Raw genomic sequence first — 22,244 nt, 5'->3', positions numbered from 1 at the left:
CCACAACCAAAGTCAAGGAGTGACTTCAAAGGAACGATGCAATCTGAGTATCTGCATTCCTGCCTCTCAGAGCCGTTCCCTAGGCAGGACTGCCCAGCCATCCCCACCTCCCAGTGGGGAAGTGCACCATGAAGCACAGGCACCAGTAATCTCAGCTGGGAGGGGTCAGCATCTGGCCAAGCAGGGTGGAAAAATTTCTTGACTTACTTAATTTCAGGGTTCAGATGTGGTTTGAGAATGATCATGCAGAGATGGAAACTGAAACCAGCGGCTCTCTGTGCTACGTGACAGCCCGAAGCTTGCTCTGCCCTGGGAATGGCTGTGAGAAGGCAGGAGCACCACCTCACCTCCTCCAAAGCGAGCAGAAAAGCCAGGAATGGAGCCAGGTTTTGAGTTAAAATGTCACTTTTTCATCGTGGAGAAAACACTACTACAGGAAACAAGCCTCTGAATTTAGCAACTAAAATTTACATTTGGGTCTGTAGTAACTTTATGCCACTCCTCAGTGCTTTGCTCAGCAACAGATTTTAAAAAGTCTCTGGAAAAAGCCTTCCCCTGAATTTCTAAATATTTGGATATTTCTCTTACCTCGGCGCTGGGGAGTTTAAAACTAAAAAAATTTAAGATTCCTACACCTTTGTCATCCAATACACTCTGGCAAAGCATCAGTATTTTCCTTTGGAGCAGACGATCCCACCCCTTTTTTGTTATTTAAGAGGGAGTCAGTAGTACAAAGTCGCATTTGGAAATTTCTCTTTTGCAAACAAGAAACGAGCCTCTGGGGAAAGCTACCCTATTTTATTCCTGTGCTGTGTTTTTCTGCTCTTCCCCAAACCAAAGAATTCCAATGAGCTGCATTTATAGGGACATTGAACTTGCTGTCAGATAAACACAAACAGCTTTTTTACAAGCAGTAGATGAAAGTACTATCATACAGCTTGAGATGACTACCAGAAAGCATGAGCAATTGCTAGGAACTTATCTTTTATGACCAACAGCCTGCAGAAACAGAGAATCTGACAAAGGCACAGCACAAAAACAAGCAAGTTTATCACCGCATTTCCTGAATGTTCTCATAGGACAAAAATTGCTGTCATGTTACCCAAGAGCAGTAGATAGCTCACCCACTGAAGCACCTCCATCTGCAAATGGAAAAACCATCTGAGCATCTTGGATCAATTCTATCAAGCAGTGTCCAGAAGACTGAGTTCTGGATAAAAGATCCTTCCAGAGGGGAGTTGATCACACAAAATTAGCCAGGTAGCATGAAGAATCTGAATCTTAATTCCTGTATTTAAACAGATGGATTACTAGAAAGAACCACAGAGCTGTAAACACACCTAACTTGTGCTGACGCATGCTTAGCATGACCTAAATACCGCAGGGAGATGCAGACTGGTTCACTGGCTTTGTGAAATAAGCAGCAAAATTGATTACATTGTCTGTAAAGATATAGCTGTACTTGGCAATGGGACAACTTCCCATTCCCAGAATACCTATTTAATGTTAGTGTGTTATGAGTAAGCTATATCACATTATTCATTGTGATCAGGTTATAATGACTGCATAAATCAAAGTTGGCTTACATCAAGCAATCTTCTCTGGGAGATGAAAGAAAACAATCTAGATTTCTCCTTCCCTCGAGAAACACATTTCTAGAGATAAATTTCCCTCCTTCACACTGAGTATACATCTTCAAAACAATATTTTACAGTAGGAATTCACAGTTGCTAATAGGGATTGAAATAGTAATATTATCCCCCTGCACAAAATTGCTCAATATTGCTACATTTTTCCCTTAAAGTTACAAAATCCAACTCTGGCACTGGCCAGAACTGGCCGTAAGATCTGTTCACAAAACAACACAGAAGAGTGATATCTGTCCTTATTTAAAATGTCCATTTTAAGATGTCAGGACTGTGATTCAGGTTGCGCCCATCCCACACAGGTATCCTAAGAGTTCTGCAAAGCAGTCACTTCTTTCTCATTTCTACTCACAGCACGATGACTTGAATTTGCAGAAGAAATTAGAAATGAGGCTGTTTCATAGAGAAATCAATTCCATTTTTTTTTTTTTTAAGAGTTTCTCTAAGGACTGTTGAGAATTTCACAGCCTAAAAATATTAACAGCAAGACTTCAACTTCCAGTTTGCCCTCTCTGCAGAAGTCAAGAGTTAGAGGCAGTATCTTTAGAATAAGAGCATTACCCAAAGCATCCTTCCCCTTCCAGGCCCTCCTTCATGGACTTAGAAATTCTGCCATGGAGTGGTCTGGGTTTTGAAACCACTTTCCCCACTCATCCACCAGCGCACAAAAAAGGGTCAGCTTTGTGCCACTGGGCCATTTGAGGAGAGTGCCTCCATGTGCCAAGAAGCATTTACAGCAGAAAGCTTCTTGCCAGTGACAGCTTAAAAATGTCAGATTGGAGCTAAGTATCTGATTTCATTCCTTTAACATCTGCTAAGCTTTATATATAAGCACAGTTAATTCTAGGCATGAAACTGGACAGGTGAAAAATCAGCCTAGGACTGTAACTGCTGAAGGGAGAAAAAGCTGGAGGAGCCACCCTAGAGGGTCAGGTCATCAGTGCAGCCCAGTGAATTAACACCATTTAGTATGGCCTCAGGATTAGACAACTGCTTAATAACTTGAAATTGCTGCAGTGAATTCTGGTTTGGAATACCTCCCCACCTCTGCTATCCAGCTTGGATACTTTAATTACATGGAATAGAGAGGGAAATAGCATTGATACAGCTCATTAACAGATCATGAAGCTCACTAATTAGTACATCAGAATGCAAAGAGGCTACAAAGTACCCAGAGCTGTAATCAGTACACATGCTAAAAAGCAGTACTAAGGGGATGCTCTCCTGGACTGCACTATCCAGAAGGCACAGGGGACTCGTTCCATGTTTGGAGATGAACTGTATTCGCTCACAAACTCCCAGGCTTTGCTGTAGCCTCCCATATCACTCAGCCATTTGTGGGAGCTGCATTTCACGGCTGGACTTGCAATCTGAAGACTGCACAAAATGAGAGAAGAAATGCAGAAGGTGCACACAAATCCAGCCTTTATGTCAGAAGAACACGTTCTTCAACAGAGCTGCCATCACCCAAAGCCAGACACAAGAGAAGTATTTTAATTTTCCAGACACCAGTGAGTGACTTTGAGCAATTCAGCTGTACCTGTTGCCATCTGCCCACCTGGAAATGGAGTTAATGAGGCTTGCTGTGTGCTGCTTGGACACCCAAGGATGACAAATGCCCTGCAAGCTCCTAACTAGCAACAACTGGCCATTTTTGGCCTGCTGTCATTCTTTGCCATTCGCCAATTAATTTCTCTGCAAGCTCCAGGAAGCATCACAGGTTTGCTTCAACAAACCATGTGCATCACCTCCCATCCTGACATACATCTGCCTCATACCTCAACTCAGCCTCAAGGTTCCTCCCTCACACAGCCCCAAGATGAGATAGAGTTCCACAGTTCTCTTTTTCTCCTAACATCAACACTGTGCTGTGGGGGTTCATTCCCCCAACCTTTCCAGAGGTCAGATCAGCTCTAAAAATTCATTCCCATTAGCCCTGTGCCATCTATCTGTATCTATATGTCTGGCACCATCAGCTAACATTTGTCCTCACTGGGGCACAGCCACTAGGGAGGGCATTAAGAGTAGTTCTCCTTTGCTGACCATAGGACATCTCAAGTTCCTTGGAAAGGAAAGGAACCGCTTTATCTTCTACGTTAATACTGCTGGGAAGAAATACCACGGATTTCACTGCAGTGGCATTCTGAATTGAAAAGAGTTACATTATTCTCAGCAGAAGAAAGGGAGATAAAACCCCACCCTGTTCTACTCGCTTGAACTTCCATTGGTATTTTGTGACAGCACTTGATGAAGTCAGACAAGAAGATAATAGAAATACTCCATCAACTTCCACAGCATACCTGAAACATCACATTAAGATGTCAACCCAGGTGCAGACCTTACATCTGTTGCATTCTTTCAAGTGTCTCCATAAACACTGCAAAACATTAATTTATGGCGGGTGCAACTTCAGAGTAACACCCACAGCAGAGGAGCCCTCGTGCTGTAATGGACTGATGATGAAAAGGCAATGAAATGAGGACAGACTGAGCTTCCCCTGTTTGTTACGGGGTTTTACTTTCCTGTCACTGTGTTCACAATTGTTGTTGGCATATCCTTTGTGTGCAGTAACAATTAATGCAAACGCCTCCAGAAAACATACAGTCTAGCAACAAAAGAGCAAACGGTGAGGATACAGAGCTGGGGAAACAGCTGGCAAAAACTGGGGGAATTATCTGAGATAAAAGCAGAAGAACAAGAGCACTGCACTCAAGTCTGAATTAGACTTGGTAAAGTGAAGACTTCATCTTCAGAACAAGACAGCAAACAGGTGAGAGCCCATTGCTCACCAGTTATCTCAGTTTTGGGAAATGATAAATTTGAAGTCTCTTTGTTTTGCTAAATACCTAAGGTTGTCTTCCAAAGAATGACAGGGAAGGTTACCAAGTGGAAAATGAATGCTGAAAAGCACAAGAAAGCTTCTTCATATTATCAGATGGACTGGAAGGAACCTCTGGACATCATTGAGTCCAACCCCCTGCTAAAGCAGTTCCTTACAGTAGATTGAACAAGAAAGCATCCAGGTGTGTTTTGAGGACCTCCAGAGAAGGAAACTACAATCTCTGGGCAGCTGTTTCGGTGCTCTGTCATTCTCATAGTGAAAAAGCTTTTCCTCATGTTGCTGTGTTTCAGTGTGTGCCCACTGCCCCTTGCCCTGTCACTGCACACCTCAGGAGGAGCCTGGCCCCATCCACTTGACACCTGTCCAAGCTCATGCTTTCCAAGCAGCATCCTGGATCCTATCCCTGCCACCACCACCAAGATCCAAGCAGCAAGAAATCGTATCTGTGAAAATGTTCCAACACCTTATTTAAGAGTTTTCTAAAAATACAAATCCAACAGGCTTAATATCTTGCACGCTGAAGTTGGTGCATACAAAATCTGCTCATTTTATTCTGTCTCAAATACTTCCAGACTGAAAGGAGCTATAAAGGTGAAAGCTGGAGTTTGATCACTGAAGCTGCTTCAAACATAGATAGATATAGGCAGACAACTTTTCCTTCTCCTGCCCCTCATTACATCCCCTATCACTGTGGTTTCCAGTTTTCACAGCTCTTGTTCTGAACCCCCATGCTGACTCTCCAGCACACTCACCCAAGCACCAATCTGTGAACCATATGGTTCTAGTCCTGCAGGTTGTCTCTCCCTGTCCCACCTCTCCTCCCAGTGTTTCACAGAAACACCGCTATGCAGAACTTGCAAAAACGACGTCATTTTCCATGCTCAACACCATTCTCTTCTCACTGAATTTCCTACAGAAATGAGCATAATTAAAATCAAGATGTGAGAACACCGAAAGCTTAATTCTTCCCAGCTTTTGAAAGTCAAAAGTTTCAACTGTGTATAAAATTCTTTAAAAAACACAAAGCACTAAACTCCTGTATAAAGTTTTTCCAAACTTCTGACTACCAATCAGAAGTTTTCCCATTGCAGTCCTAAAGTGTGTGCTGTAAGCACGAATGCCGTACCAGATGAAGACTGCAGTCTGCAGGCTGTTTGGTGCGTGGGTTTTTTGTGCTGCAGCACAAAATTGTTGCATTTCCCCTCTAACATATAGCCTGTATAGACCATCTAATTCCTCCACTGTATGAGAAAGAAAAGCCCTCCTGATTTTAGGTGAATTTTTGCTGATTTCTTTTTTTAAAATATTGAATACTTCTGTTAATGTCAAATGTTAAATGTTAAATGTTAAAGTAAAGCATTAATCAAGGTGAGAAGCAGTCCAGAAACCTAAGAACCATTTTACACTGAGTTTTCAAACCAGTCCAGGAACACCACAGTACAGATTACTTGCTATTAAGCAACTATGTTCTAGAAGCAGGAAACTAAACACAAAGCTGTGAAGAAGCCATCTCCCTTCTTTGCCCTTCTAAAGACTACATTATTACTAGTTCCTATTATAGGGCTGGCCAGGAGAGCCCTAGTTCTGCATTGGCAAACTTGCTTGTATCACATTCCTTTGCACTGATGTGGTTGAGAGTTTTTGGACAAGTCAGACCCATCAAGCAAAGCAGTGGCACACAGGTCTTGTTTCTCTCTGGACAAGCCTAACACTAGTTCCAGTAGCCAAATATTTCATTAAAGCCCATTACAGTTTCACTGTGTTTTACTTCCCCAAATTCTCTACCATTAGGACTTCATTAAATTTATTAAACTGTTTTAGATCAGCATTAAAGAGGAGCATCCACAGAAATGCTTTCTCCTGCATTAACGAGGTCTTCATACCACTGAGAGCAGTGCCTTCAACACCGCTGCCTTCAGAAGGACAACTTCTAATTTTCCTCCTCCCCTCCATTCCTAGAAGGCAGGTCCTACCCAGCAACCACTGGTAAGGTTCACCAGTTGCCCAAGGTCACCCTCATAACGAGAAATCATTTACCCACACCAAAATGGATTGGAAAGGTGCAAATCCAGTCATACATTCCCATCAGCAAGGTTAAGGACACTGGGGAGGAAAGGCCACACATCTGTTCCAGATGTGTGACAGCAAGAGAACAGCAGGACAGCAAGAGAACAGCCCTGGACAGGGCAGCAGGAGCACACCAGATGTGGACAACCCACACTTGCCACGACTGAAACCCTGCGAGATGCCAGCTGTTCTCAGCATCCTTGGGAAACCTCTACAGACAGAGTAGTTTGTCAGAACTGCACTTTTGGACTTGAGCTGCTGAAACTTGGCGAACCTGCTCAGATCTCTGTCCTGGCTTTGGCCCAGGTTTCCATGGGGGTCCCACAGCAGGATGCTGGAAGCTGACCATGCCATGCATGACCAAGAGGTGCCTCCAGCAGATGGGATTACACACACCCCGAGAGCAGGCTGAGGATTGAGTTACAAGTGTTGTTCAGCAGATATGGCTGCAAGGAGAGTTCTGAGCCATGCCTGGATGATGCAAAGTGAGGATACCTCTGAGAGAGGACACTGCACAGCGCTCCTCTGCCAGGCTGAGGTACAAGAAACACATTGCTAGGTTAAAAAAAAATCCCCTTTACTTCTCTCTGGGAGCTTTATTCACTGATAAACATACAGGATGCCTCTCTGGAGACATGCATCTTTTAGGAACAGATACTCAGCTATATGCACAGCTCCATTAAAGGCAATGGATCCTCCCAAATGAGCATTTTTAGCAGTCTGTAATAATGTGATAGTAATACAAACTGCAGAGCTGGCTCCCAGACCTCCATACACAGGAAATACCATCACAACATCATGGCAGCCATAAAATATATCAGAATACCTCCAGTAATGGCAATTTAGAAAGTTAGTGTGCAGATTGTTCCGCGTGGTAAACCTCCAACGTAGCTGGTTAGCAGCTGTATATGTTCTAGAAAGAGAAACACTTCGTAAGGCTTTTCCAACAAGCCACAAATTGTGAGGACTGTTTTAAATACTTCTGTCATGCAGCAGTAATGTATGTGCAGCATTCAGCAGCACGTGCTGTCCTAGCCTGCCCTAATTTTATTAACCCTGTTTCGTGAGGGAGAAAATGTCATCCTCTTTTCAGAATATGGGTCATCTTAATGTTTATATCGAAATTATTTCAGTATTTTCCATTGTGATTTTAGATACACACAGTCTTCAGTGTTCTCTGGAACCTGGGAGTCAAAGCTGTAATAAAATAAAAAACCACAAGTCACATGCATTCCTAGGAGACAAAACTTGGGAGAAAAAGGTATAGACCTGTATGTATCAGCTTCAGGTGCACACACTGCTTAGAAAGGTATGCTGCCCTCCTGGGGAGCGGCCACACACAGCAGCAAAACCCTCATTAGGAAGGTGTGCATTTTCCAAGAAAGCCAGAGGATGGAAGGCTTCCAAAAGCCAGTGCCTTCCAGCCAAGGGACTGGAGCCAAGCTGGATGCTGTGCACTTTGGCCATGGACAAGTCATTATCAGCAGCATCTCTGTGCCTGACCAGAACATCTCAGCTGGTTCTTTGGGGTGCTTTTGTTTAATCAGCACTATTGCACTTTTAGCTGCAGACAGCTCAGACACTTCATGCAATAGGACATGCCACGTGCGCTCCTGGCACACCGAGATCCAGGGGCTGACAGCTGACCCCACGGCATCTCACTCCAGCAGTCTGCCATACATCACGAGGCTGGGACAGCCCCGAGGGTTCTGTGGGGTCTCCCAGGGGGAACAGCATCATCTCCAACACTCCATGCAGGAGGAGGGCACTTTCGGGTACCGTGCCATCAGCATGCCCAATGCTGCTTCAGGGACATCACTGCTTCCCTGGGAGCCCCAGCACTCCCACCTGCCTGCACCCTGACAGCAGCAGCGGGGGATAACCCTAGGGCAGCTTCACTCTGCAGCCTTCACACAAATTGAAATGTTGCTTCCAGAACCCCAAATGTAATTGGGGGTACGGCAAGGGCAAGCCAAGCTGCAACAACAGAGGGCTCAATAAAAGTGTCAGACTGAAACAAAAGCACTGCCAGGAGTCTCCCAGCTCAGCGAGAGAGGCGAGCAACTCTCATGAGCAACAAGTGCCCTTTTGCTTTTAAAGCTCTTTGGGCAAGCTTTCATCCCAGCAACATACCTTCTCAGTACAATACCTGCCATATTCTGTGCTTCCTAACACCACCACTTCCGTGCAACCTGCTTCCTCAGAGCGAGGAAAACTTTGCCAGGAAGCACATAGGTTGAAGCCAGGCTAGCAGTTTGATGTGAGAACAGCAGCAGCTACAAGCCAGGCTTATCAGTGTAACAAAAGTCCTTTATTTCTAAGATTTGTTCTTGTTCTGAGTCCTATTTGTTAACTGAACACTCAGTTGACACAGTTCAACCAAAATGAAAGCCCAGGTGTATTCACCAGCACCACACACACCTGTCCTTACAGTGAGTGCACAGGGACTGATTTTTCGGTGTAGAGAGCAGACATCCCCATAATGAAATCCTCCACTCCCAAAAAATCAGACCTGTGTCACAGAACGAGACCTTAATTGATGGTCACAATGGCAAAAGTCTTTTTAGGTTTAGAAGCCACAAAACAACTTGTGTTTCATGTAAATAGACACAAAGTGCTTTATCAGGTGAAAGGTAATCGCTGGCAAAAGCACTCAGTGCGGCACGGCGTCTCCTCTTATCTCCTCTCCCCAAACACAGGTCTGCTGGTCACTGGTGGAAGCGCTGCCCACAGAACAAAGCTGATCTGTTACGTTGCACAGAACTCCGTGAGGTCGTGCATTTGCACTGTCAGCAGTTCCTTAGAACACAATCTCCTCCATGTCAGCGCTAATAACGGAACTGAGAGAGATCATTGGCTGAGGGAATTATTTTTTCCCTATAAGGATGGAAAGAATTGGGAAGAGTGCTCTTTCTCTTGAATATATTTGGCTCTGTGGAAGACACACGTGATGCAAATGTTACTATGGAAACTATTCTATTAAATAATATTAAATTAAATTTACATATTTAAAGTGCACACAAACGGTCCAGGTAGAAACCTAATTAGCCTACACTGGACTTGAAATTACAAAGTAGAGCCTCTCAGAATTGTCAGTTTTCCTTCAAAAGAAGCTTGGTTTTGAGCAAGCTGCTCCTCTGCACCCCTTTCTTCACAAATGTAGCATTTGCACCCCTGTTATTCCAAAAAGTCATTTTTCGAAGTAATTTGTAGACACAAGCGCTGCTCTAGTTCCCTTGGTGATGAAATTACCATAGCATTACAGAGGAAAAACCCAGGAGCTGAGTTCCATTTGAAAGGACAACGCACTGACTGCAGCTGTGCCACCATAGTGGTGAGCATATTTGAGTAGCTCCCTTCACACCTCGCCACACACAGCATCCAAGCCCTTCCCAACCAGCAGGAGCTGCGTGCAGGGCTGGAGCAGCCTTGTCCTTCCTGATGCTGTCAGGGCACAGCAAAGTTGCAAAGTTTCCCACTCTGTGGATTAAGGTTTAGACTATTTTTCACTTCCCATCTCCAGCTCCTGAGTGTTGGAGAGCCCTTCCCAACGCAGCTACCCAAAAAACCAAGCTGTCCCACAGCTCCTCTCAAGGAGCCAACTTCCCATTTGCCATCGAATAATATTGAACTCAAGCTCTGTCTAATATCAAGCTGCAGCTCAGGCCTCTTCTGCACCGGCTGGGCACATCCACAGCTGATTGAGGAGGAAAAGCCAGCAGGGGTGAGGAGAGTTACTGGGGCTGTGCTGTGAAGTGGGTGCTGGCAGCTGCAATGCTGCTTCGGGCAAACATGCTTGTCCTGTATCTGAAGATCTCAGGTTAATCATAATTAACCCAAGTACCCACTTTCACTTGGATTTCATAAATCAGGACACTGGGCTCTTAAGCAGCTTATAGGGAACACAAGTTACAGGAGGAAGCCTGCAATTGTATTTCAAACGTCTGAGCAATATTTTAAACTGAAAACTTTAAGGAGAAAAAGCTCTACTGTTAACAAAACTACTTACTCCCAGGTAAGAGGGGGCACCAGGGCATGAACAGGGCACCTCATGCCCACAGCTCCAGCCTCTGTCACCAGGTAGCAGCTACTGGCCTCCTCCCTTTGGCCAGTCAATGGGACAGCATTCCCAGAGCAAAGGGAAGCCTGGAATGACCAGTTCTGGGCTCTTCACTTTAACAACTGTCTAAGGCACAGTCACTCTGGGACATCTTCACTAAAGCACTTTCTCCATTAATAGGGCTTCCACTCATCTCAGAGCAGATGCGTTTTGTTCACATTCCTGCTAGGTTTCACTGCCACAAAATGGAAAGATGTGTCAAAGTTTAATCTTACTTTTTATTCACGCAGGAACAAACTGAATACCAATACATACTCAGTTCTGGAAGGATGGCCATGGTACACTGATCCTGCCAGACTTACTACAGGCTCTCTCCAAATGACGTTATCTCCATCTGTCACTGAATCAGATGGTTCTTAAAGAGTGAACAATGCTCAGAAGTACAGGTACAAGAAAAACAGCATCTTCCCTTTGGTGCAGGAACATATTAAAAACCCAAACAAGTCAGGGAGATGAACACTATAGGTTCTATTGAACATGGGCATGCAAAGAGAATGAAGCTTACTTGTCATCAGCAAACACTTCCCGATGACCAAACACACCCCACAATAAATCTGGACGTAAAACTCATGCTACAAACAATTCAGAACTGCCCAATTAATAACCCATCAGCTGTCAGTAAACACAAGAAATAAGTTGCCTTCCTGTCCTGAGGTGCAGGTTCGTTTATGAAGGCACTCGACAGGCACAAAGCCTCCCTCCGGGCTGAGCTCCCGCACCGTGCGCAGGAAGGAGCTGGAGATGCAGCGGCTCGTGAGGGTCAGAGCGGATGCCCGAGGGGCACCTGCTGCTACTGCCGAAACCAGGAGCTTGTCATGAAAGCACAAGAACAGACTTAAGTTTAAAATGAAATAAGGAACTAAAGGAGGAATGGGGATCTGGGGATTTTTTGTTTTGTCAAACTCTCACGCGATAGTCTTTAAAGCCCTAAAAGGTACCGACAAGATCGACACCTGTCCCACACGGAGCTCAAAACCTCGATGCGTTAACAACCCCATCCCAGGAACACCGAGGCAGCTGCAAACCGCACCGCAAGGCAAAGCCCCGGCCCTACCTGCCCAAAGTTCCCCAGCACGCCCCGTTCCCGAGGGCACCTGCAGCCTCGCTCCTCCAGCCATCCTCCTCCTACTCCTCCTCCTCCTTCTCCCCGGCTCTCAGCGCTCCACCACCGGCGGCCCCGGCCCAAAGTTGGCGGCTCCGGGTAGCGGCACCTCGGCATCAGCGCACCCACCGGGAGAGGAATAGTAAAAAATACACATATATGCATACAGATACGTATACGAGCACATATGAGACGCATATGAGATTCATGCATTTAAGATGCTTTGATTCATCTCCCCCTAGATTTTCACCTCGCCTGCGGAGACACTCGGAGAGCACAGTTTGCAAAAAAACAAGACAAAGACAATTACACGAAAAGGAAAAAAAAGAAGAAGAAAACAAATCCCCAAGGCAGGTGCCGCCGGGAGGGGACCAACACTCACCCCCAGCCGCCTGCTCCGGATGCGCACGTAGCCCTGCTTCACGATGTCGTTGAAATTGGAGGCCATCCTTCTCCGGGAAAGTTAGAGGCAGCCGGCGGGGTCGGGGCGGCTCAGGCACCCCTACCGGCACAGCAGCAGCCTCCAGAAGAACCGCGCCCGCTCCACTCCGCTCCGCCCCACTGAGCGGCCCGCGACGGGCAGGGCTGTGGGCAGGGCTGCGCTAATGCCCGCCCCGCGTCCTCCATCGCTCCTCTTCTGAGCCCAGCTGTCCAATTCGTTTCTAAGGAGCAGAATACTGAGGGTTGCCCGTTTCTGGGGAGTTGCGTTGAACTGCCCGCTTGGTGCGCGCCGCTCCGCCGTGCCCCTGTTAGCCCGGCTGCAGGAAGGTGGGCTGGCAGCGGTCAGCCCTGCCCTTCTGTGCCGAGGAAACCGCTCCCACCTGCGGTTTTTCTCAGGAAAGTGGGTTTCCCAGAAAGTCTTTCAGATGCCTGAAAGCCTGCCAGGTGGCTCAGCCCCAGCATCTCCTGACGGCCGGTAACCGGAGCTGCGCCCTGCGCTCTGGACGGGGTCCCATGGCACGCTTCCCGTCTTGGAAATGTCACACGAGCACGCGCTGCATTTTCCAGCACCGTGTGCTGCTTGCGGTAAGGGATGAGCGCCTGGCGCTGGGCCCGGGGGTTCCCTCCTGCAGCCTCACATCTCCTTTTCCAGGAACGTGCAGACACTGTCAAGCACTGGGGCTCCAAGGACCCTGCTTGCTCTCTGTAGGTTACCTGTTAGTGGTACACTATAAATACTGTGTCCTGGAAAGAGGAACCATTCATCTCCTTATCACATCTTTTAATAGCATCCCAATTATAGGCAGTCTGAGGAGGAGGTCAGCCAGATGACTTTGACAATTATCATGCCCTGCAAATGACAAAGTGAGTAGAGAGAAGGCAAGCAGAGCAGAGCAGAGCTCAGCAAGGAGGGCATCTCGCAGTTGAGCCGAGCACCAGGCAATGTGGGAATGATGCCTATGTTGATTTGGTCATTCAGTTACTACGAAACTCACTTGTAATAAGACTGGCCCTTTTCTAAATCCACAGCTCCTTCAGATTGGAAACAGTCACAACAGTGCTGGTTGCTCTGTTGTGGGAGCAGCTTGGTGCTTTCTGCTCTTGCTTGAGGTGACTTTGCTTTGCAAGGATTTACAAAGATATTAATTGACAAGTGGTTATGGAGATAGAGCATAAGGCTTTCTAGCTGAAGGGCTAATTCACTTAGGATGAATGAGACAACTCTGCAGTCTTGTTTCAGATTCTACATTACCATTTTACATTTCCCTCTCCTTTTCACTAATTCACAGAACACATAAAATAACACAGTTAGAAGCAACAAAAGCAGCAACACTCATGAACCAAAACACTCCAGAAATCAGATTATTCTAAGACGAGTCCTTGCACTCAAGAAAAAATGTCCTCAGAAATTGCATATTACAAAGCATATGCACCTCAGTTCAGACCTGCCAAACAGTGTAATCTTCTAAAACATGTTGTATCCAAGAACATGGATAACATCAGTCCCCTGACAGGTTGGATGTCAGTCCTGGCTGAAAGCTCGAGGAGTTGAGATTCCCACCCTGCTGCTCCTTGCAGAGCAGTGTGCATTCAGTGTGTAAACGTATCTCACAATCTCAAGCACCATGAAAACAGCAATGCTGGAAGAATCAAGTGTAGTCTGAAATGAGAGAGCATTTACTTTGATTTCACAGATATTTGTGACAGGAAACAAATTACAGAACCACTTCAGGTGTCTTTTCAGCAATTTTGGGCTCTGCTTCTAATCCCCCCCAGTGCCCATAGACACATCCCACCGAGTCGGTCAGCAGCAGCGCGCTCCTGGCAGGTACGCACATCCCTAAAAGCTCTGCTAATTAAAGGCAGACTTAATCCTGTGCTCATTCTTTGATGAATTAGGATATTAGTGTCCATTTATGATTCGCCTTTGAACAACCCAAATCCCTCAGCGTGCTATAGTTCAAAGAGAAAATGCATTTTAATTTCCATGCGTGCAACACGCTTCAAGAACGTGCCAGAAAATCTCATTGCTTGGGTTTTCAGCCCGCTGCCATCACTGTGAAACAGAACTGCTGACCAGGTTTTCAATACTGATACAAATGAGTTCTCTTGTTGTTTTGACAGCAGTGCTTCCCATTTCCTGGAGCCTATGGACCATCGGCACTCCCTGTAAGGAAATGCTGCCCCATTATCTTGATCCCAAACTGTACAAAACCTTTTCAATAAGCTTTCCTTGATATGTAAATTCTTCTCCTTTTAATGGCAATGTTATTTACTTACACTTCTTATTTCAGGGGTCACTTTGAAGTACCAGACTGCTGCTAATAGCTTAAGTGGATTGTTATTGCTTTCTCATCTCGCAGTGCCATGTCACCATACTGCCCTGCAATGAGCTGCCTCACTTTGGAGGCTCCAAAACTAGAAATGGCTGGTATGCATTTTCACTGAAAATGAAGGGATCCATTTTTTTTCCAAATGCCATACTGACATTTGCAAAAGAAGCCATGTTCACCTCTCTGTATTTGAAGCATGTCATCCTCTGTGTTTGCAGTGTGGTTTCATCAGCCTAAAGGTGACGTGTGGCAAAGATGGCTGGGTTGTACTGCAGGTAGAGGAGCTGCAGAGCCCACTGGAAGGAAGCAGCATTTTCTGGTACTTGTGCACACAGATGGAGCTGCTACAAACCTGACTAAGAAAGGTCCTGATGTGATCACCCTGAAATTATTTTCTGGAAATGTACAACATGCATCAATAGTTTGTTGGGTTTTTTTATTAAAAGGACCCGTAGCATTTTGTTTCCATAAGGTCAGGATGCCAACATTTTCCCACTATTCTTTTGATTTTTCAGAGTATTTTCAGAAATGATAACATCACAGTGAAGTGCTCTGACCTTATCAAGTGCTCGGAGGTTAGCAGAATGCAATATCTCACATGCAGTACCTCCCTGAAGAGCCTTTGACATTCCTTTTCCTATTTCTGCTTTGGTGTGAGACAAATTTTTGACATTTCATTTTTATTTTTGTGGAAATTGTGAATTTGGACTAATTCTACCTGCAAGGAAATGCAGCTGATAATGAGCAAAAATAAAAAGGGATCATTGCTTATAAAAAAGTGCTGCCTTGGTTTTGTTGTTCGCTTTACTAATCTGTTGCAAACCCTGAAATCCTCTCTGTGCAAAGCAAAATCTGTAGGGTTGCCTTGGATGATTAAGCAAACCTCGGCCTGTTTAATTCTGAAAAATGGAAATGAGTCTACTTGGAATTTACCCTACTTTGCAGTGCAGGGATTGGTTTTGTCACCTCTCTGTGGCTCGTCCCCTTGCTGAGATTCATGAGACTGAGCATCCCACCCCCATTACATAGCATGGGCACAGAGTTACTCACACCATAAATGCCCATCAGTGTGAGCAGCCAATAATCAATATTTAATGACAATAAATAAGCCATTAAGCAGGCCAGTGTGTAATTTTGCATAGCAGCAGTGCAGTATCTGGCAGTACCTTACCTCTGTGCTACTCACTCCAGTGATTTTGCTTCGTGCAGAGCGAGGCAGGGAGAGGCAGAAAAGGGAGAGGGAGGAGGGAAACAGCAAATGAAATGCATCTGTTTAATGAAACCCTGGTTCTGACTGTAATATTTTGTCCCTAACAAAATTACTGTCAACGCAATGCATGTTAAGATAGAAAAAAATATATAGTGAGTGAATCTGCAGGCCAAGTGAATGCAGGGCAACGTTAGATACTGAACAACCAACATTCATTTTGCTTGCTTTGTGTTTCAGTGACTGATACGTTTAAGCAACTTTTTCATTCTCATTTTCCTGCAGACATACATCAAGGGCCTTCCTGCCTCTGCAGAACACGGCTGTGGGGATTAAGCAGGACGGAGTGGCAGGTCATGAGGTCACCATCCATCCTTCCTGTTCCTATACGTAATTTATCAGAGCCTGCAGTGTATCAAAGCACAGCTCTGGGATTGACAGCTCGCTCTGATCTTTGGCTGTGGAGGAGCTGGAGTGATGGAGCCTGTGTAATTGCAGCCTTCCTGGCTGCATGTTTGATATTTCCTGTACCAGGCAGCACAGGAATGCTGCTTCCAGCATAGGTCCCAAAAAACACAACTGGGCATAGCAGTGCAATGGGGAGGACTTATTCACATCTATAAGCTTGGACTTGGGCTGCTCGGATCTCTTAGGTCCATTTCTTGGTCAATTCTGCAGTCAAGGGGTGAAATGCTGCTCTAAAAGCCCTGAATGGCCCAACTGGCACTGATAATCAACTGACACCCCTGGAACAAGGCAACCTCTTCCAAGACAGTGAAAGGCTTCCTCAAGACTCAAACTGCTGCCAGAAAGCAATCCCCCACGTTTCAGATTAAACCCAGATATTAAGACTTATGCTTCAAAATTCAGATGGAAGCTTCTTTACATCATATCACATTTTTAAACGTTTCTGAATTTGACTTCAGTGCACATATTTGTGGATATTCCAATAGTGATTGATTCCAGTGAAATTTATTTCCCATTGTTTTGCCCTAAATACTAATTACTGAGCTAATGTCAAGATAATTTGATGTCTGTGTTAACAACATGTCTACAAGGCAAACTCTTATCTTGTCTCAGTGCGTATTTATTGCTGCACATCTACTGAAAATTTATGCCTGAAATTTTTTTTGATATTTTTGTTGCTGTTAAATGAAGTAGAAATAACTATATATTCTAATTATAGTATTTGCAGATGGCATTTGGAAAAGATATCAAATAGAGTCAGTTTGCAATGCAGAGTTTGATATTTTGTGTGCTGCCTCCTATAATAAGTAGATTTGGGGCTGGATTGTAATGTTTCTTCGTGTAGTTATGCAGTGAAATTTGTGTGAGCATTTCCCAGAACTGGGCATCTGAATAAAATGAATGAACACAAAAGGAAGTATCATTCAGCACTGCAGCATGACTTGCAGGTAGGAGAAGCCAGGGCTCTCGCTGAGCCATGCATGTTGGAGCTATTGAAAGGGGAAGATATGGAGGATGGATTCTGTTCACCACGGCATCCTCCCAGTATGTCAATCCCTTTGCATGGAAGGTGAAAGAAGAGTTGTGCTTTGTGATGTGCTGAAAAGCCAAAGCAAGCTCATCCCCTTTATGAGAAAGACAAACTACTAAGAAAGAATGATGTCTGTATCACAGGAGCTCTATGCTGCAGTACTGGAGAAGACAGCTAGCTGCAGAGAGCTGAGACAAAAGGCTGCATCACCTCCTCTTGCACGTACAATTGGGAAACCTCAGTTCACATGAGAGAACCTGCTCCCCACTTCTTTGAAAGGGCAGCCACATTGATGGGTTTCCTTGTGAACTTTGAAGATGGAAATTCAAAACGGCCATTACAGAGCAAAGACCAGCTCAAATGAGGCAGACACCAGGGCAGCACGTTGTTCTTTTTATTACACAGGAACTAATCTAGAATTTCTATTTCACTACAGCAGTGGTGATCAGACTATTCATAGCTCCACAACCGCATGGTGAGAGGTTCTCTTTGGAACACAGGTTTTGCAAATTTCTGCTAACTATCCAGCAACTGCAAGTGCTTCAAACTGAATCGCTACTGACCTTTCTCTGTGAGCCACAATGTATTAATTGCATTTGCACTGACAGAGAAGCTGAAGTCTTACTGAAGATTTAAAGCAACTTGGTTGGGTTCAGTTCCTAATACGGTGGCAGTATCAGCCACCGGGCTTCCTAGTCTCTCTTTCTAAACTGCACCCACAGCCTGGTATAGAAAAGAGAAAGGCTTCCCAAAGCTACAGGGCTTGGCAGGTTTCCATGCTCTGGGTCAGCAATAGCAGGAACTCATCACACTCCTTACACTGCCCAGGGGCTGTAGTTTGAGATTTTGAGGAGGAGATTCCAGCACTGGTATAGATTTTAACTAATTTATTTTATTTTAGATTTAGATTTTCTAGATTTTAACCTAAAATAAAAGGTTGCCAAAGAGTTCAATTTCAATTAAGTGTCAGCTCCCTCCAAACCAATGTGAAGAAGTCAGGTCTTTTGACTGTCAGTACAAATATTTGTTTACCACTGCCCAAAGTTTATGAGGTATTCTAACACAGCTGCCATAAACTGAACATCTGACTGAACTGGGTGGGCTACACAGACCTTCCTCATGCAGTTACTTCCCTGAGGAACAGAGAGGAATGACTCAGTGCCCAATTATCCTTGATTTTCATGCAATTTACACAGAAAACATTGTAAATTGCATCTCTCATGTAAATTATTTCAAATGAGTATTCATTAACACAGGTGACTTTTCTTGCCAAGCCTCAGCTGGCTCTGGGGACTCATCCGTTGTCCTAAATGGGGATATACACCGTGACTAACAGGAGCAGGAAGGGGGAGAAAAGCCCAGGCAGAAGCATACAAAGAGCACTCATTCATAAACAAAAACAGAGACTACTTGAGAGACACGCACTGCACAACATTAACATGTCTTGTCAGCAGTGTATTTATTTCCTTACTGACATTTAAATGTTAGATTAATTCAAATTTAACTCTGGCATCTGTGGCTGGACTCATCTATCACTTTATTTCAACACTCTTCCAATAAGTAGTTCACAAAACATTTAAAATGTTCAGTGGATATTAATAATATGTGAATTTGAGTAGAGAAAAGGACTAGGGTAGGAGGTTGTAAGTTATTAAAAAACAATATACAAAATATACAATTACATATATACAGAGGATCAGGGCCAGCAGAGCAGGCCAGGCTGCGTCCAACCAATGCTTTGCAAAGTATCTGAAAGCTAAAGAAAAGTACATCCTCTGTGCACTTTTGCTATGCTTCAGCATTGTACATTCTTTGACCAAATTCAATTTCCCTTTAAATAGATCGTATTCACTTCTCCTTTGAAAGCTTAACTACTGAATTAACTCAGTTCCTGTACAACCTGGGTGCTTTGGGCAGGTATAGCTCTCTTCCTCTACTTTATGCTTTAGCCAATAGCCAACCATCCTGATAATTACCTACTCAGTTCCTAATTGATCTTTTTCCATACATTTCAGTAAACAACAGGAAATTGGATGGAAGGATTTCATGTACAATTTATGATCGAACTAAACATGCCATCTGTCTTACTGTATTGAAATGCAAATTGTTGTCTTTCAGAGCGAGTCCTTAGGAATCTTTACACTCAACCTTAATCTTTTTCATTAAAAAAAAGCTAGGGTCAAAAGAATGGGGGAGAAAAAGTCATTGTTAAATGGTGTCTGATCTTGCTGTAACAACAGTACCTGTCCCTTTTGGATTGCCAAAGCTTGAAGCAGGAGTGAAATCCTGGCAGCATGGTCTGCTCTGGACACTGTTGCAGGACTTCTGGGCATCACTTTCATGCTTCAGAAAGAGTTGGTATGTATTGGGCTTTCCAGAATAACTTAAGTAAGCCAGCTCTTAATGAATTTCCAGTGAGATCTGTGTACCTAACTGTCAGGTTCCTCCGAGAGCCCATTTATTACATTTTGAAGGAGGCTTTTGCGACATTCAGGGTGAGAATTCAGAATTTCTCCATTCTGCTGCAGACACGGAAGGTTTCAGGCAAGGCTGCAAGGTGCCATCAGCAGAACGAGGGACAACCCTGCTCCAGAAATGTGCCTGACTCTGAGGCATGGCAGTAAGGAAGCACCTGCCTGACCAGGCAGCATACTTTCCCTGGAAGGAGGCACTGCACTCTGTCCCTCCTTGCAGGTTACTCATGGGAAGGAGTCATGTTCCTCCTGCACATCTCCAAATCTCCTCTCGGTGACCTTTGACCCTGACCATTAAGATGCTGCAGCCCTGACTCACCAAGAGCCGTATCTGTGAACCCAATGTAAAGCAGTTGCTTTGCATTGAATTAATGTATGAATTAATGTATGAATTAATGGCCTGACTCACATCGTGGTGCTTGCTGTGCCGGGGCCGTTTCAGGTCCTAAATTCTGTGGATGACAGTTGAATAATTCGGAGGCCTGTTTCATTCCTGATCAATAGCATTCGTTCTGAGTTTTTCATGGAGAAAACAGTGTCAGCTTATTGTAATTTTATTACAGGCTTTTCTTTAGAGTCTCAGTGAATCTAAACCAGCAGATTTCCATTCCCTTCCACTGAATGATATTGCACCAGTGGACAAGTTAGCCTTTAGCTTTTGCCTTGAAAGCCATCCTTTGTGAAGCCTGACTCTTGCTGCGAACTAAGGACATCAAGAGATTGTCCACAACTTACCTTTTACTGCAGGAATTCACATGGGATCTAAAACTTTAATTCAGGAGGTTCCCAAGCAACAACTTGCAAGCTGCCAGGGCAGACCACATGGCCAACAACTTATTTTCTGCCAGCTTCACTGTAAGGAGGTTCCTCAGAAAGATCTGGATAGGTGAATAATTCTCTGTGGCAGCTTACTGCCTCTTTTTGGGAGCTCTTGCCACTGCTCATAGGACCAGCAGTGCATCTGTCACCTGGTGGAAACACTGGCACTGATTTCTGTCCCCATCGCCTGGCCTGGCACAGTGCTGGTGATGTGGAGCATGAGAAGCTCAGAGCACTTGGTGAACTTTAAGCCTGCCTGGTACCACTGATAGATTGGTAAAACTGAAGAGCTTTATGGGGAAAAAAACCCCAAAACCTCTAATTCCCAATTGTGGTTCAGTTCAGGATAACAAAAGTGCTTATATTTAGTCATGGAAATAAATAATGCATGAGTGTTACCATGGCATTTTAGCAGCATTTGGGCCTGAAACAGGCGTTGCTGTCATCCCTTCTCAGTCTGTTCAAGCCTTATACTTTGTGACAGTTCATTTCCTTAACATTAAACTTTAACCGAATGTTATTTCCTTTTATGAAAATCAGTGATTTCCATTAGGTTTGCTTGAGCTGGATTTGCTAAGGAGCATTTGTGTGTAATATTTAGTGTCATCCTAAAGCTACTCATCACATTTTCTTCGTTTCAAACTGCAGAAGGAATGTTTGCCAATAAAATAAAACGTATAATTGTAAATCTAATTGCTCATATTGTTTTCATAAATATGCTTGCCAACTGGTTATTTTCATGAGAAAAACACATATGTCCAATTACTTGTTTTTAAAGGTCCAGTTGTGAGATTTCTAGCTTTAAAAGTGTTGTCAGTTGCTAATTTGTTGACTACAATTCTTCAGCATTTTTCCCCCATGAGCTTTTTTCTGTATGTATCGGTCTTAAATTAAGCAAGTTGACAGTATGGCAGTGCTAACAGCTGCTTGAAAACACTGGTGGAATAAAACACACTAAAACACACCAGGTGGAATCTGTAAGTCCATTTAAATACGTCCAGGTATTCGTGCCACCTCTCAAGCCTGGACTGCAACAGCTGGGAGAACCTGAAGGTTCTTAATGCCCCAGCTCCCTCTTAGTATCACCACTGAATATTTTTTTGTTTTGTAAATTACCTTCCTAGGCCTTTTGGTTTCAGAGGAATAACGTGACCCAGAGCAGAGCTTGTCCTGCACCACCTCTTACTGATTAGAGTCAGACGATTTACGACCGGAGCTTTGATTTCAGTTTTCATCCAGGTCTGCACATCTCTTAATGGATAACTCAGCCCCAGACAAGTTTAATAATTCCGGACCACATTTCCCAACTGTCTTTCTGTAATTTCTGAATGTGTTTTACTTTAACCTTGCGTTCTAGAAGAAAAAAGTAATAATTTAACAGGCGGAAAAATTATTATATGTATTTATGTTGACTTCACTTCTGACACTGTTTAAGGACATTCGGCTAATGCTACCAGCTAAGCAGAATGAAAAACTGAGCTGATGTGTACTTAGCAATACCAGACTTCAGCAGAAGCACCATTAGCAACTATAAAATACCCTCATATATAAAACATAATGGACAGAAGGGCAGAGCAGGGAGCAATACTGTCCGAGACCTCAGCTACAAGGACAGCAATTTTAACCTGCTTAGGATGGTGAAAAGCCATTGGAATGTCCTCAGGTACAGACATCCAGATCACAGAAATCCATCAA

General features: G+C 44.4%; 1 protein-coding gene across 4 annotated transcripts in view; it reads right to left on the bottom strand.

Moving 5' to 3' along the window:
• The window catches only part of DOK5 (docking protein 5), a 32,744-nt gene extending 20,475 nt beyond the window's left edge, over positions 1–12,269 (bottom strand). For all 4 annotated transcript variants that reach the window (XM_042834393.1, XM_042834394.1, XM_042834395.1 and 1 more), the window contains exon 1: positions 12,160–12,269. In XM_042834393.1, coding sequence (XP_042690327.1) covers positions 12,160–12,225 — 66 coding nt within the window. In that variant the 5' untranslated portion in view covers positions 12,226–12,269. The remainder of the gene's footprint in view (positions 1–12,159) is intronic.
• Positions 12,270–22,244: the final 9,975 nt, after the last annotated feature.

This window comes from Centrocercus urophasianus, unplaced genomic scaffold (assembly GCF_019232065.1).
Source record: "Centrocercus urophasianus isolate 14NV4802_14NV808 unplaced genomic scaffold, USGS_Curo_1.0 seq_46, whole genome shotgun sequence".
Classification (NCBI taxonomy): domain Eukaryota; kingdom Metazoa; phylum Chordata; class Aves; order Galliformes; family Phasianidae; genus Centrocercus; species Centrocercus urophasianus.
This window is presented reverse-complemented; position numbering and strand designations above follow the sequence as displayed.